General features: G+C 43.6%; 1 protein-coding gene across 1 annotated transcript in view; it reads right to left on the bottom strand.

Moving 5' to 3' along the window:
* Positions 1–16,292, bottom strand: part of LAPTM4B (lysosomal protein transmembrane 4 beta) — a 67,623-nt gene extending 51,331 nt beyond the window's left edge. The window contains exon 1 of the mRNA XM_065895409.1: positions 16,017–16,292. Coding sequence (XP_065751481.1) covers positions 16,017–16,115 — 99 coding nt within the window. The 5' untranslated portion in view covers positions 16,116–16,292. The remainder of the gene's footprint in view (positions 1–16,016) is intronic.
* Between the last annotated feature and the right edge of the window lie 204 nt (positions 16,293–16,496).

Genomic DNA, 16,496 nt, shown 5'->3' with positions numbered 1-16,496 from the left:
AACTAATGAAAAGATTATCTAGTGAATTAACTGTCGCTAATGTAAATACAAAAATATCTTTAAGATTCTATTCCTGTTTGCATACTTTCTTTAGAACAAATATTAAAATTACCTGAGAGGGACTTCCCTGATGGCACAGTGGTTAAGAATCTGCCTGCCAGTGCAGGGGACACGGGTTCGAGCCCTCATCCGGGAAGATCCCACATGCTGTGGAGCAACTAAGCCCGTGCGTCACAACTACTGAGCCTGCGCTCTAGAGCCTGCGAGTTGCAACTACTGAGCCTGTGTGCTACAACTGCTGAAGCCCACACACCTAGAGCCAGTGCTCCACAACAAGAGAAGCCACCACAATGAGAAGCCTGTGCACCGCAATGAAGAGTAGCCCCCACTCGCTGCAACTAGAGAAAGCCCACATGTAGCAACGAAGACCCAACACAGCCAAAAGTAAATAAATAAATATTTTTAAAAAAAAAATTATCTGAGAAACTTTCATTTAGTTTCTAAACAGCTGGTAGGGGGAAAAAACTAGGCAAAGAAATATTCTCAGGTAAATAACGAAAGAATCAAAGAAAGCACCTTTTGAAATTTTACTAAATTTTTAAAACATTTTCACAAAAGCTCTCTGGTGTTTCTGTTATTAATTTAAAGTTTGTTCCTCAAGACAAGGATGTTCACTCTTGCCACTTTTATCCAACATAGTTTTGTAAGTCCTAGCTACGGCAATCAGAGAAGAAAAAGAAATAAAAGGATTCCAAATTGGAAAAGAAGTTAAAACTGTCACTGTTGGCAGATGATATAATACTATACATAGAAAACCCTAAAGATGCTACCAGAAAACTACTAGAGCTCATCAATGAATTTGGTAAAGTTGCAGGTTACAAAATTAATACACAGAAATCTGCTGCATTTCTACACACTAACAACGAAAGATCATACAGAGAAATTCAAGAAACAATCCCATTTACCACTGCATCAAAAAGAAAATACCTAGGAATAAACCTACCTAAGAAGACAAAAGACCTGTACTCTGAAAACTATAAGATGCTGTTTAAAGAAACTGAAGATGACACAATCAGATGGGAAGATATACCAAGCTCCTGAACTGGAAGAATCTATACTGTCAAAATGACTATACTACCCAAGGCAAGCTACAGATCTGTAGATTCAATGCAATCCCTATCAAATTACCAATGGCATTTTTCACAGAACTACAATAAAAAATCTTAAAATTTGTATGGAGACACAAAAGACCCCAAATAGCCAAAGTAATCTACAGAAAGAAAAATGGAGCTGGAGGAATCAGGCTGCCTGACTTCAGACTATACTACAAAGCTATAGTCATCAAAACAGTATGGTACTGGCACAAAAACAGAAATAGATCAATGGAACAGGATAGAAAGCCCAGATATAAAAACACACCTACGGTCAATTAATCTACAACAAAGGAGGCAAGACTGTACAATGGGGGAATGACAGTCTCTTCAATAAATGGTCCTGGGAAAACTGGACAACTACATGTAAAAAAATAAAATTAGAACATTCTTTAACACCATACACAAAAATAAGCTCAAACTGTATTAAAGACCTAAATGTGAGACCGGACACTATAAAATTCTTAGAGGAAAATATAGGCAGAACACTCTCTGACAAAAATCACAGCAATTATCTTTTTCAATCCGTCTCCCAGAGTAATGGAAATAAAAACAAACAAATGGGACCTAATTAAACTCAAAAGCTTTTGCACAGCAACGGAAACCATAAACAAAACAAAAAGACAATCCACAGATTGAGAGAAAATATTTGCAAATGATGTGACCAACAAGGGATTAGTCTCCAAAATTTCCAAACAGCTCATGTGGCTTAATATCATCAAAACAAACAACCCAATTAAAACATGGGCAGAAGATCTAAACAGACATTTCTCCAAAGAAGACATACAGATGGCCAAGAAGCACATGAAAAGATGTTCAACATCACTAATTATTAGAGAAATGCAAATCAAAACTACAAGATATCGCCTCACACCAGTCAAAATGGCTATCATAAAAATATCCATAAACAGGGACTTCCCTGGTGGCACAGCGGTTAAGAATCCACCTGCCAATGCAGGTGACATGGGTTCGATCCCTGGTCCAGGTAGATCCACATGCCACGGAGCAACTAAGCCTGTGCACTACAACTACTGAGCCCATGAGCCACAATTACTGCGCCTGCATGCCACAACTACTGAAGCCTGTGTGCCTAGAGCCCGTGCTCCGCAACAAGAGAAGCCACCACAATGAGAAGCCCATGCACCACAGGGAAGAGTAGCCCCTGCTTGCAGCAACCAGAAAAAGCCCGCATGCAGCAATGAAGACCCAAAGCAGCCAAAAATAAATTTTAAAAAATAAAATTAAATTAAAAAAATTTTTTTAAATCCATAAACAATAAATGCTGGAGAGGCTGTGGAGAAAAGGCACAGCTCCTACCCCTCCTCCACCGTTGGTGGAAATGTAAATTGGTACAGCCACTATGGAGAACAGTATGGAGGTTCCTTAAAAAACTAAAAATAGAGCTACCATATGATCCTGCAAGCCCACTCCTGGGCATATATCCAGATAAAAACATGGTCCGGGGCTTCCCTGGTGGCGCAGTGGTTGGGAGTCTGCCTGCCGGTGCAGCGGTCACGGGTTCGTGCCCCGGTCCGGGAAGATCCCACATGCCGCGGAGTGGCTGGGCCCGTGAGCCACGGCCGCTGGGCCTGCCCATCCGGAGCCTGTGCTCCGCAGCGGAAGAGGCCACAACAGTGAGAGGCCCGCATACCGCAAAAAAAAAAAAAAAAAAAAAAAAACAAACAAAAAACATGGTCCAAAAGGATACATGCACCCCAATGTTCACTGCAGCCCTGTTTACAATAGCCAAGACATGGAAGCAACCTAAATGTCCATCAACAGAGGAATGGATAAAGAAGATGTGGTACATATATACAATGGAATATTACTCCGCCATTAAAAAGAATGAAATAATCCCATTTGCAGCATCATTCATGAACCTAGAGATTGTCATACTGAGTGAAGTAAGTCAGACAGAGAAAGAGAAGCATATCACTTGTATGTGGAACCTAAAAAGAAATGATACATATGAACTTATTTACAAAACAGAAACAGACTCTCAGACTTAGAGAACGAACTTATGGTTACCAGGGGAAGGGGAAGGGAAAGGGATATTTACGGAGTTTGGGATTGACATGTACACATTGCTTTATTTAAAATGGATAACCAACAAGGTCTTACTGTATAGCACAGGGAACTCTGCTCAGTATTATATGTTACAACCTAAATGGGAAAAGAATTTGAAAAAGAATAGATACATGTATATGTATAACTGAATCACACTGCTGTACACCTGAGACTATCACAACATTGTTAACCAACTCTACTCCAATGTAAAATAAGAAAAAAATTTTTTTAATTGCTTGTTCCTTGTAACTATACTTTGACTTATCACCAAGCCTTCAGTTACTTGTTTTGTTCAATACCTTTTGAAGGAATAAAAATAGCCAGTGTTTTAACTACATAGGCAAGATTCTAGGAAAAGGAAATTAGCATCCGAAATGTGTGAGTCCACAAACCACTGCTACCAAAAGTGTGGTAGACCTGCAGCTTCAGCATCATCCCCAGTGTGTTACTAATGCAGACCCACAAGACCAACTCCAGACCTAATGAATCAAAAGTAAATGTCGGACTTCCCTGGTGGCGCAGTGGTTGAGAGTCCGCCTGCCGATGCAGGGGACACGGGTTCGTGCCCCGGTCTGGGAAGATCCCACATGCCGCGGAGCGGCTGGGCCCGTGAGCCATGGACGCTGAGCCTGCGCGTCCGGAGCCTGTGCTCCACAACGGGAGAGGCCACAACAGTGAGAGGCCGCGTAACGCAAAAAAAAAAAAAAAAAGTAAATGTCAGCAAGACTGACAACTGACCTCTCAGCAGCAAAGCAGAAGTCAAGAGACGTGGAAGGAGCTTCAATGTGTTGAGACAATAACTCTCAACCAAGGATTGAAATATCTTTCAAAAACTCGAGTCAAATAAAGATATTTTCAGGACTTCCCTGGTGGCACAGTGGCTAAGAATCCGCCTGCCAATGCAGGGGATGTGGGTTCGAGCCCTGGTCCAGGAAGATCCCACATGCCACGGAGCAACTAAGCCCATGCGCCACAACTACTGAACCTGCGCTCTAGAGCCCGGGAGCCACAACTACTGAAGCCCTCAAGCCACAACTACGGAAGCCCGCACGCCTAGAGCCCGTGCTCTGCGACAAAAGAAGCCACCGCAATGAGAAGCCCACGCACCGCAACGAAGAGTAGCCCCTGCTTGCCGCAACTAGAGAAAAGCCCGCATGCAGCAATGAAGACCCAATGTAGCCAAAAATAAATAAATAAAATCTATGTTTTTAAAAAATAAATAAAAATAAAAATATTTTCAAAGAAGAACTGTCAGACTTTGCCACCAACAGATTTCACTAAAGGAAAATGTTTAATATGTACGTCCAACAGAAGGATAGTGATCCTAGACAGCAGGTCTGAGGTGCAAAAGAAAATGATGGATCACGTACTTTCCACATTTGGGGTATTAAAATATCTGTTTTTAAAATAAAAATTAGAGTGACTGCAAATAAAGAGAGAAGATGATGGACAGAGGTGTAAATATGTGGGTAACTCTAAGCAAACATTGATTGTATAGATCAGTGTCTTGGGTGAGTTTAAAAAAAAAAAGACACTAACATACAAGAAATGACCAGAGTTAAAGGACTTGTTCAAAAGAAAGGCAAAGATATTATTAAGTCTAGACTCTGATAAGTACATATGTTAAAATTTCTTGAGTGAACCACTAAAATAATAGAAATAAAAAATAGCAGATAGGCAAAAAAAAAAATGGATAAGAAAAAATTCAGGTAATATGAAAGATGGCAACAACAGACAGAAAAACAGAAACAAGGAGTAATATAAGTCCTAATATATTAACCACTGTTAACGTAAATGGGCTAATTTCTCCAGTTAAAGACAAAGATTGCAAGGCTCCCCAACACAGCCACTCATCCCCAAACTCTCTCACATGTCTTACATTCTCCTTCACAGCACCTATCACAATTACGTTCCAATATTTATTTGTGATTACTAATTAATATATATTAATTACTGGTAATTTCTTCTTACTAGACCATAGATTCCATGTTGGCAAGGATTGAGTCTAGTTTGAATCACCATTGCATTGCCAGCACCTCACACATTTCCTAACACCCAGGAAGTTCTCAAATCTGTTAAAGGAGGAGGAAAGAAGGAAGGAGGGAAGAAGGAAACTGGATACACAATGCCATTCCTTCTAGGCATAAATATTCTACAATGATTTTCCTTTGAGACGGGAAGTCCTTATCCATAAGCACAGTTACAGTTTTCTGATCCATAAGCTAGCTGCATTTGATTTCTTACATAGATGACTATGTGTTTTCATACTGAAAATGCTATCCATGTACCCTCATTTTATCTTTAAAATAATTTTTAACAATCAATTAAAAACTCCATTAAGCAGCATACCTTGGGAGAAATGCATTTGTGTTTGAATACTACTTAGTTTTATCCATATTTGCAACTATTTTATGACTTGCTTAAATTGTTTTGTGATACTTTTTAATATTTGCAATTGTTTATTGTTAGAATTTTAAACTCCAATTTAGAGAGGAAAACTGAAGTACTGAGAGCCAACAAGTACTGTTTTGTAGACTGGAATTAAAGCCTCTTATAATTACTATTGGGTGCCCACCGGGCAACAGGATCTCAGCAATAAGGCTGCCGTTAGGTGTCACGTCAGATTAGTAGATGCCCCTGGAATCCGTTCTCTCCTTCTTTCACAGTAATAGGCTTATCTGGATATATCAATGCCCAGCTAAAGATAAAATCTCCTAGCTTCCCTTGCAGCTAGGTCGTATGTCTTGTTTCTGGCTACTGGGATATGAGTGACAGCAATGCATACAATTTCCACTTCACATCCTTAAAAAAAATGAAGCTGCTTGTCCTCCAGGTGACTGTTCTTCTTTCTAGCAGGCCAGGACACAAACATGGTGCTGATGAGATGTCTCCAACCACGCAGACAAGGATAACGGAAGCAGCCCCCTACATCCAGAGGAGTCAGCACATTTAGGATGGCACAACTGCCCCACCACCCTGGGTCGTCTCTGGATGGCCTCACGGAACAAAGCTTGCCAATCCTCCCTAAATGTTAACACAAGCGAGAAGGAAACTGCATTTTTGCACCTCTGTTCACAACACTTTATCTATACCATAGCAAATACAGAGGTTAAATATTAACACAAAAGAGAAAAGACCAGATTATCAGAGAATCCAATGCCACCTTAAAAGGGGGGGAAGGGGGGGGCTTCCCTGGTGGCGCAGTGGTTGAGAGACCGCCTGCTGATGCAGGGGACACGGGTTTGTGCCCCAGTCCGGGAAGATCCGTGGCCCAGTCCGGGAAGATCCCACATGCCGCGGAGTGGCTGGACCCGTGAGCCACGGCCGCTGAGCCTGCACATCCAGAGCCTGTGCTCCACAACGGGAGAGGCCACAACAGTGAGAGGTCCACGTACCGCAAAAAAAAAAAAAAAAAAAAAAAGGAGGGGGGGAAGGGGGACACTTATGGCTAGATCAAAATTCAGACAACAAAAAGTACTATCAAAGAAGCAAACCCCTCTTGCAGCACAGCTGGAAGAAGACACACTGTCGCGGCCTGGAGACTTGCTCCTTTTAGTACTGAATGCTATCTCTTTTCTGAAGCTGGCCTCACCAGGCTGTCTTTAAGAAAAGCTATTAAGTACTCAAATCACTGACAATCACAATTTAGTGTCCTCTACAGGAAAAGAATACATAGGCCTCAGGATAGGAGTATTCATTTCCATGAGGATTACATTTCCCCATCGAATATTAATAAATTGCCATTCTGGTTTTATGTGTCTACTGTTAAGTTTAGTCAGTGTGAATCAGCCATTCAACTTTAGGGCATTGACAAGATCCAACCTCTGGTCCAGCAAGGTTGAGGAAAGGCCAAACTCTGATCCATCCCATCTGGCCTTACCCAGGTAACCCCCTAAGTGATTCTTTTCTTCCAACCAATAACACCTCCACTTCGGCAGCCCCAAGCCCTCTACTGTTAGTCAACAAAGATGTCAGCACCTACCTGTACCAAGCGTTATTGCTTCACCATCCCTCACCATGGAACCAACTAGCTATGTAATTTTAGCAGCTCAAAGGTTAATAAAAACACTCAAGCTTATTTTTAATAATAATTTGAAACTATATTTCCTCAAGCAATTTTTGGCCCCTACATATGTCCCTGAGAAATAATTTTCCCTTGGAAGCTGCAGCCTCAAAGAGGCAACTCTAAACCTTTAAACGTTTGTTAAACTGGGAATTCCCTAGTGGTCCAAAGGTTAGGACTCTGCACTTCCACTGCAGGGGGCACAGGTTCAAATCCCTTATGGTGGGGGGCCGTGGCGGGGGGAGTTTGTTAGGACCAAATGAAGAAGTGTGATCTTTGCTTAATTTTTATTTTGCTTCAGGTAAAAAAACAGTTTACAGCTGTTTAAGAACTCTCATCAAGGCTCCAGAAAGCTCTATTAAAAGAGCCAAGGGAGCCGGGAGGAAGTGGAGAAAGCAGTGAGTTATTAGGGCTCACCCATTATTTCCACTAGCATCCCTTTATGAACAACAGTATATCTGCCACAACGGGGGTGCAGTGGGAAGGGAAAAATGAGTCCTCTTCCTTCATGACAAAGATTCAACATAAGTTGACAAAACAAATAGATCACACATTTAGTTAATATACACATCACGGTGCAAAACTCATGTTAACCACTTTAACACTTGATGCTTTGTTAGTTCATTAGACGTATCTAAAGTGGGACCCAGAGAGATTGATGTTAATAAACACTATGATGGCAATCTTTATTTCTTGGTCTTTAAAATGTTCTGATGAGGGAATTCCCTGGCAGTCCAGTGGTTAGGCCTCGGCCTGGGTTTGATCTCTGGTCAAGTAACTAAGATCTCCCAAGCCGCGCGGCATGGCCAAAAAAAAAAGTAAACGGTTCGGATGAACATCTGGTAACACAAGATAAAAGTTTAAAAAGGCATTAAATACCACTGAAATCTTCACCAGACAATATTTCATAGAACTTCCCTTGATCCTGTACATTTGGGGGTAGGGAGGCCTATACTTTTTAAAAGGGGTTCATTAGACATCTCTCAAAAATCCAGTATCCCTCTCTGTCCAAATCTGTTCGATTCCTGAATTCAGACGTAGAAAATCTGGATGGCAATGGTATCATTGACTAACTGATCAAAGTTCCCATCCATATTATTTGCATCATTAGCAAATGAGAGACCTATGCTGGGAAGAACTGACATTTCTACATCTCCTATCTGGAAGGCTGTACCACACCCCGCCTGGTTTCCCAGCCATCTATGAAAGAGCCTGCCCTTTCAATCTTCCTTAAAAACTGCTTTCACCCTATCACACCTGTTCATAATTCTTCAGTGCCTCCCCACTGCCTACAGAATAAAATCCATATTCTTTAGCTTATAATTTCAGTCTTTTACAATCTAATATAGTAGGGAAAACATTAGGTAGTAAGGATTACAGAAATATTATGAATTAGCCCCTATTTTGCCCTGGACTTACAGACCAAGTTCAAGAATCTGACAGCTGGAAAGAAACTATTAATCTTAAAGGAGCATATCACCACCTATCGTGCCTGACCCCAGGGTTGCTTTGAGGTCTCAATAAGAACAAATATGAAGTCCACTGAAAACTATCAATCACTCTACAAATGCAAGATGTCGGTTTTACTATCCAGTATTACTATACAGACAAAAATTAACAGTTATTGCACCAGGACTTCTAAGGACACAAAAAGAACCCACCAGGCTTGGGTACACAAGCAAGCTGTGACTTTCAAAGTGAACTAGTTGATTATTTGACAGGCCAGGTCATAAAGCCAATGAGACCAGCTACCCTGAGCTCTTTCATCCTTTATAACCTGATATATGGCCAACTCCCCTATGAATAATGCCTGGCACAAAGAAGCATTCAGTATGTACTTGCTGAATAACTAACCTCCTAAAACACACCTGGGGGCTTCCCTGGTGGCGCAGTGGTTGAGAGTCCGCCTGCCGATGCAGGGGACACGGGTTCGTGCCCCGGTCTGGGAAGATCCCACGTGCCGCGGAGCGGCTGGGCCCGTGAGCCATGGCCGCTGAGCCTGCGCGTCCGGAGCCTGTCCTCCGCAACGGGAGAGGCCACAACAGTGAGAGGCCCGCGTAACGCATAAAAAAAAAAAAAAAAAAAAAAAAAAAAAAAAAAAAAAAAAAAAACACACCTGGATTATAATAAAAAGGATGATATGCACAAAGGGGGACCTATCCCAGGTGTCAATGACAGATTCTTCCAACTACCAGGACCACTTTTAAAAACACAGTAAGAAAATTACCTGATAAAACGATGAAAGAAACTACAAAGCAAAAAGTATGCTTGAGTGTATAGGGAGAAACTCAGGTCCTGATGGCAAAACACAAGAAATGCAGGCTTTAGCATAAAGAGTATAGCAGGGATTTTTCATTGTGTTATTCTCCAAACATTCTTCCCTCCTCCTCCCAGTAACAGTCTCTGATGACTCATCCCTCCACTCTCAAAGCTGGTGTTTTAAATTAATCCCACCTCTGGCTCACATCTCTCCTAGTCAATAAATAGTTCAAGGGAAGCATATCCCAGACCTAAATTCATCGGTATAACTCTAGTCACATAACCCTGGCCTATGTGGCTCAGGGGTGGACAGATAACTTACATTTATCAAATCTGAATGAATCTCAGGACCCAGGGCTTAAGTACTGGCTGGCCATTTGTATCCTAAAGGAAGATAACCTGAAAGGGGAAGGGATGGGAGAAAGGGGGAAAGGGGTGTGGTGGAAACCACTGCACTTGTTAATTGTGTAAGCCAATTTAAGTTGACTTGAAACACACAGGTCATGAAATACACACATCTCCCTGATATAAGCCAACATTTTTTACAAGTAAGATAACAAGCTCATATTTGTGCTTGAGAAAAATGCCTCTGGAAACTGCATTTGTAATGGACTGAAAAAAAAAAAATGGATTATTGATGGCAAGGCTAGAAGCAGGGAGACCAGTTATGATTCTATTATAATAGCCAAGTGAGTGCTAATGAGAGCCTAAACGAGGGAAACGGTAGCAAGAATAAGAACAGGACAGAATAAGGTAATCAGGAGGTTGAGCAAAAATCAATAGGACATGGAGACGGAATAAAGGAAGAGATTCAGATGGCAAGGGGAACAGAGGCAGCTAAACTGGGAAATGTAGATAGAAGGTGAAAGAGATGTGGTGCTCTCAGGACAATGGTGCTCCAAGGACAAAGGACGACCCTGCCTGAAAATGTTTCAGCATTACACCCACTACCGGACTCTTAATCTCCCTCACCACGTTGCCATGGTTACGAAATTCCTGAGCCCACCTGGGCAACTTGGGACCAGTCTCAAATAAGGACCCACGTGGGCAACGGGACCTGTCCCAAATAAGGAAAGGTATATGCCCTGTCCCACTCCCACCCTATAGAAGGAAGGTATATGTGCCTTGACCAATCAGGAAACAAAATTTTCACCTCGGACCATTCCTTTGCTTTCTGGCTATAAAAACTGATCAACAGCACACGTTCGGGCTTGACTCTCCCAGACTATCAGGAAGTCGGCCTGCTCTTCTGGCAGCAACCCTTCCCTCTAACAAATTCTATGTTCTTTACATTCTGCCTTGTGTCTGGAAATTCTTTTCCAACCCACGTTTGGACCACGACAAGAGAGACTCGAGTATGTGCAAATCTGGGGAGAAAGTTAATGGATTCAGGCTTAGAATATTAAGTTTTGTTGAAGAAGGAGAGGAAACCTCAGAAGCCTGCATAGCAATCATTCTACTTTAAGTATTTCTTTCATATCACGATCCCTCTGGAAACCAGGACAAGTCAGTCCTCATTCTCTGTGAAGATGGATAGGCACCTTACTTGTCTTTCTAAAAACATTTGTAGCTATTAAAGGTTATGTGATAAATCAACTTTTTTTAGGTTTAATGATTAAACTGCCTTTTAAAATAAACACAAACCTCTACCTCACATCGTTAACACAAAACTTAGAGATAGACCACAGATGTAAATATAAAAGCTAAAGCCGTAGGGCTTCTGAAGAAAATATAAGAGAATATCTTTACAACTTCAGGGTAGGCAAAGAGTCTTAGAACACAGAAAGTACTGACCATAAAAGAAAACAATGACAAGTTGAACTTAATTGAAATTTAAAACTCCAGTTCATCAAAATATACCATTAAGAAAATGAGTGGGCAAGCCACACACTGAGAGAAAATATTCACAAGGTATATGTTTAACAAAGGGCTGGTATCTAAAATATAGAGAGTTCTTACAAATCAGTAGGGAAAAAAAGGACAAAACCCAATTTTAAAAATGGGCAATCAATAGCACTTCACAAAGGAAGAGATATAATTAGCCAAGAAGCAAAGATAAACTGTTCCACCTCATTAGTCATAAGGGAAACTCAAACTAAAGCCACCAGGAGCTACCACTACACGCCCACCGAACTTCATACACTGATGCCTGGCATGTAAAATGGCAACTTGGAAAACCCCTTGGCAGTTTCTTACAGAGTTAAAACACACAACGGGGCTTCCCTGGTGGCGCAGTGGTTGAGGGTCCGCCTGCCAATGCAGGGGACACGGGCTCGTGCCCCGGTCTGGGATGATCCCACATGCCGCGGAGCGGCTGGGCCCGTGAGCCATGGCTGCTGGGTCTGCGCGTCCGGAACCTGTGCTCTGCAACGGGAGAGGCCGCAACAGCAAGAGGCCCGCGTACTGCAAAAACAAACAAACAAACAAACAAAAAAACCCCACACAACGACCAGGAATTCCACTGCTAAGTATTTATTCAAGAGAAATAAAAACAAATGTCCACAAAGTCTTTTTTGCAAGAATGTTCAGAACAGATTTATCCATAATAGCCCCAAAATGGAAATAACCCAAATGTCCATCATCTGGCAAATGAATAAACAGACTGTGGTATATTCATACAACAATACTCAGCAATAAAAAGGTACAATCTAGGGCTTCCCTGGTGGCGCAGTGGTTGAGAGTCAGCCTGCCGATGCAGGGGACATGGGTTCGTGCCCCGGTCCGGGAAGATCCCACATGCCGCGGCAGCGGCTGGGCCCGTGAGCCATGGCCGCTGAGCCTGCGCGTCCGGAGCCTGTGCTCCACAACGGGAGAGGCCACAGCAGTGAGAGCCCCGCGTATCGCAAAAAAAAAAAAAAAAAAAAAAAAAAAGGTACAATCTATTGATACACTCCAAAACCATGAATGAATCTATGACATTATGCTAAGTTAAAGAAACCCAATACAAAAGTATACATGCAGTATAATTCCATTTATATGAATAGGCAAAACTCACCTATGGGGTCGGGGTGTCTGTGGAGGGGTATACTGGAAGAGGCACAAGGGAACTTTCTGGGGTTTTGGAAATGTTCTCTAAGGGTGTGGGTTACAAAGGTGCATGCATTGGTCATGTCAATGAACTGTACACCTAATATCTGTGATTTTCACCATATGTAAATTATGCCTCAATTTAAAAAAGGAAAACTTAAAAGAAAGCAAAACAAACAGATCTCTAATACAAATACCTGAAATCAATATGCTTTTTTTTTTTTTTTTTTACTGGACTGAAGGAAACCTTTATAATTCCAAGGCAAAAACAAAACACACCCTCAACTTTTAAAAGGTTAAACTGTGGAAACAGCACAGACCAAAAACATCACTCAAACCACAAGCCAACCTTAAGTAAATCACCTAAGGTCTCTTAGCCTCAGTTTTCATCTATGAAACGGGAATAAAAAAAATCTACCTCACCAAGACATAAAAATTAAGCTTATGCAAAGCACTGCAGAGAGGGGACTTCCTGGCAGTCCAATGGGTTAAGACTCTGTCTGCACTTCCACTGCAGGGGGCGTGGGTTTGATCCCTGGTCGGGGACCCAAGATCCCACATGCAGCGCCACGCAAAAATTTTAAAAGAGTTTTTAAAAATAAAATTTTAAAAAAAGCATTGTAGAGAAAAATGTTGCCTACTATTCTAGTTCTCCAAGGATCAAGACATTAGCCACTGTAGTCACCCGCTGACTGTGGGCCTGAGGGGAATTCAGGATGGAGACAAACAGGAAGCAGTCTGTGCTTTGGATGACCCGAGATAGTGAAGATATGTATCTAAGGAAAAATTTCAGTGACCCCAGATTCCTGCATCTTCCCATACAAAGAAAAGCACTAAAATCATCAACTTGAGATGCCTGTTCTTTGTGATTAATAGTCACCTTTTGATTTCGACTACAGGTTTTTTCACAGCAAAGAATTCATATATCCTGGCTCCTCTCCTCCCTTACCTCTTCAGAACGGTTTCTCCGAGCTGAGAGGCTGTCTTCTGGGTTACCTTACACAGTAAGACACTGAATAAACTCAACTCACAGTTCTTACGTTGTTCGTTTTGGTTTTTTTCAAGTCAAGATATCTAGGGAATTCCCTGGAGGTCCAGTGGTTAGGACTGTGCTTTCACTGCCGAGGGTGCAGGTTTGACCCCTGGCCGGGGAACTAAGATCCCACAAGCCGTGGGATGCGGCCAAAAAAAAAAAAAGAAAACAAAGATATCTAGTATAGTCCCTGGAACACAGGACCTTAGTAAATGGTCATGGTAGGAAACCATTAGAAGATGTGTAAAAAAAGATCCACTTTACCTATCCTTTCTAGTGGACTCTTTTTTGAATACCTATCTATATTCCTACCCTTTTGTTTTCCTGAAAACTCTCCCCCTTTCTGATAAGTAACCCCATCTCAGCCAGATGGCTGGTGGGGTGAGGGGGTACGGTAAGGAGGAAGAGATGCCTTATTCTTTGGCTCCTTCATCTTAAAAACTGTCATGTTAATCAATGTTTTGGATAACCAAATTATATTTAAAGGTATGAGGGAAACTCACTATTTTTTTAAAAAAAGTTTAAATTGTTTTGTGAAATGCAAAAGACTTATAAAGATGACCGGCAGGTTTCCCAGATATGAGGTTTACCTAAAGTGGCATTCTTATTCACATGTGCTGGAAAGCTTTCTAATTATCTTTCAAAAAGCCATATTATTTCCAAATGCTAAAACGTGCATACCAATAACTACTTTCCCCCAAAAAGCATGCTCAAGCCATAGACAGAGTATGTGAGTGCTCTCCTTTTATCACACCAATACTGGTTAGTTGGATTACAGCCAACAGCAGGGCTCAAAGTAGATTTATGTTTCCTGTAGATCATGCAGTCCACTTGCCTAATGCAGTGCCCTAGATTTTACAAATTACATTCACTGATGTACTTGCAAGTCTGCAGATTTAAACATTTTCAAGGAGGACACAAGACATGTGTATAAAATTATCTGTCTTGATCATCAATAAAAGCACTATTTCGAGGCCACCCACTATCCTTCCACTGTAATTTTAAATTTCTGTAAAGATTTCTTTGCTTTTAGCAAAATCAGGGTTGAGCCAATACGCAGATGTTCTATCTGCATTCACACCGCACAGTAAGAACCCACACATACCAAAGATCTGTTTGAAAGCTTTTAAGGCCAAATATTTCTATTGTGTGGCCTGTGATAGGCACAGACTAAAGGAAACTTGAAACTATAAATAGCACAGAGAACACCATGTGGGGCGGGGGGGGGGGGGGGTGTTCTGTTTAAAATGACACAACAAACGAGTTCACAATTCGACATCATGTCCATATACATCAAAAAACTGAATTATGAACCGACCAAAAAACTATGATGCCTAAGAAGAAAAGAATTTATTCCCACCGAAAAGTTCTATATGCCATCTTACTACCACTTTTAAGGTGTTTCCTCATAATGCAGAGATATTCACCGCAAAAAGGCTCGGGTCTAACTCTCCATCATGATGTGACCAAAACCGAAATGCAGTGGAATCCGACTCAGTGCAGTCTTCGGGGGGCCAACAACCAACCGGGAGCTGGCACAGGGCAAGAATCCCTCACTGCCCCTGATAATCACTGCTCCCCATACAAATAAGGTCTTAAAAGCTCCAACCTAAAGACAAACCAGATTTGCCTCCTCCGGTGTCGACTAAGAAGGTACAGGGATCATCTGCAAAGGGGCGGGAAAGCCAGTGGGTGTAAAATGGCTGCCCCGGGCAGATTGAAACGCAATGTATCACAGGCAAATCCCTTCCTAGAGTAAGGGCTTTACAACAAACGTGTGGGTAAAGAGCCTCCAACCATTTCCGCTCGGGATGTGAAGGTGCGCAGGAGACTGGACAGCAAACCCGAGGCTAGATGCGGGCTGGGAGAATAGGCACGCGGGCCCGCAACTGGGGGTAGCACGAGGTGCCGGTCACCGCCTCGACGTTTGTCGGGACCCGTCGAAACACAAAGCCCAGCGGGTGCTGCTAAGAAGAAAGGAAAGGAAAGCACGTGCTCCGCAGACCGGATCGGAGTTCTCTGACCACCGAGTGCACTTTCACCGGAAACCGCGGACCTCCCCACGGCCGAGCCGGCTCCCAGCTGAGAGCTTTCCGGCGCTCTCTGCTCTGGGCGCCCCCTGCCTTCCCGCACCCCCGAAACGCCCCGAACTCCCGGCCCTAACTGCACCCCTCGCCACAGGTTGGCTGAGCCCGGGGCATCGCTGACCCGCTCGCCCGGAGAATTAAGTTTCTAATAATATAACTTTAGGCGGATTAGTGCTGGCATCACCCAACCCCGAAGCCGCACCGGGAACCAACCAGAGGTCGTGAAAAGCGAGGCGGGGGCGCGGGCCGGAGTCCCTGCGAGGTGCGGGGCGCCCGCCCTCCTCCCTGGCAGGTGCGCCCCGGGGCTCGCCAAAGCGCGCCGCGCTCACCAGGTACCAGACGCCGAGCAGGATGGTGCCGGTGCGGACATGGCAGCACAGGCAGCAGCTGTTGGAGTAGAACCGCGTCCAGGGGGCCACCATCTTCATCGCTCGGGCCGCCGGCGCAGTGGCGCGAGCGCGCGCCCAACTTTGCAGGAGCTTCGGCCGCGTTGGTCCGGGTCCGCCGCGCGGCTACTGCCGGCTCCTCGGCCGCTCCCGCTCGCGCTCCCAGTCCCGCTCGCCGCCCGCCGGCCCTTGCTCCGCGCCTCCCCCGATAGCTCGGAGCGGCTGCCTCGGCCGGACCCAGCGCTCGGAAGGCTGCGGGAGAAGGAGGAGGAGCAGGAGGGGGCGGAGCGGCTCGCGGACCACGTGACGGGCGCCCGGGCCCCGTGATGTCACCGCGGGCTCCGGCCAGCCGCTGGCGCCGCCGGCCCATTGTAAATAGATAAATCATCTTGCACTCTCGGCCGGTCGCGTAGTCGGCCCCAG

This window comes from Phocoena phocoena, chromosome 17 (assembly GCF_963924675.1).
Source record: "Phocoena phocoena chromosome 17, mPhoPho1.1, whole genome shotgun sequence".
NCBI classification, from domain to species: domain Eukaryota; kingdom Metazoa; phylum Chordata; class Mammalia; order Artiodactyla; family Phocoenidae; genus Phocoena; species Phocoena phocoena.
The sequence above is the reverse complement of the archived record's forward strand: the minus strand, read 5'-3'. Positions and strand labels throughout refer to the sequence as shown.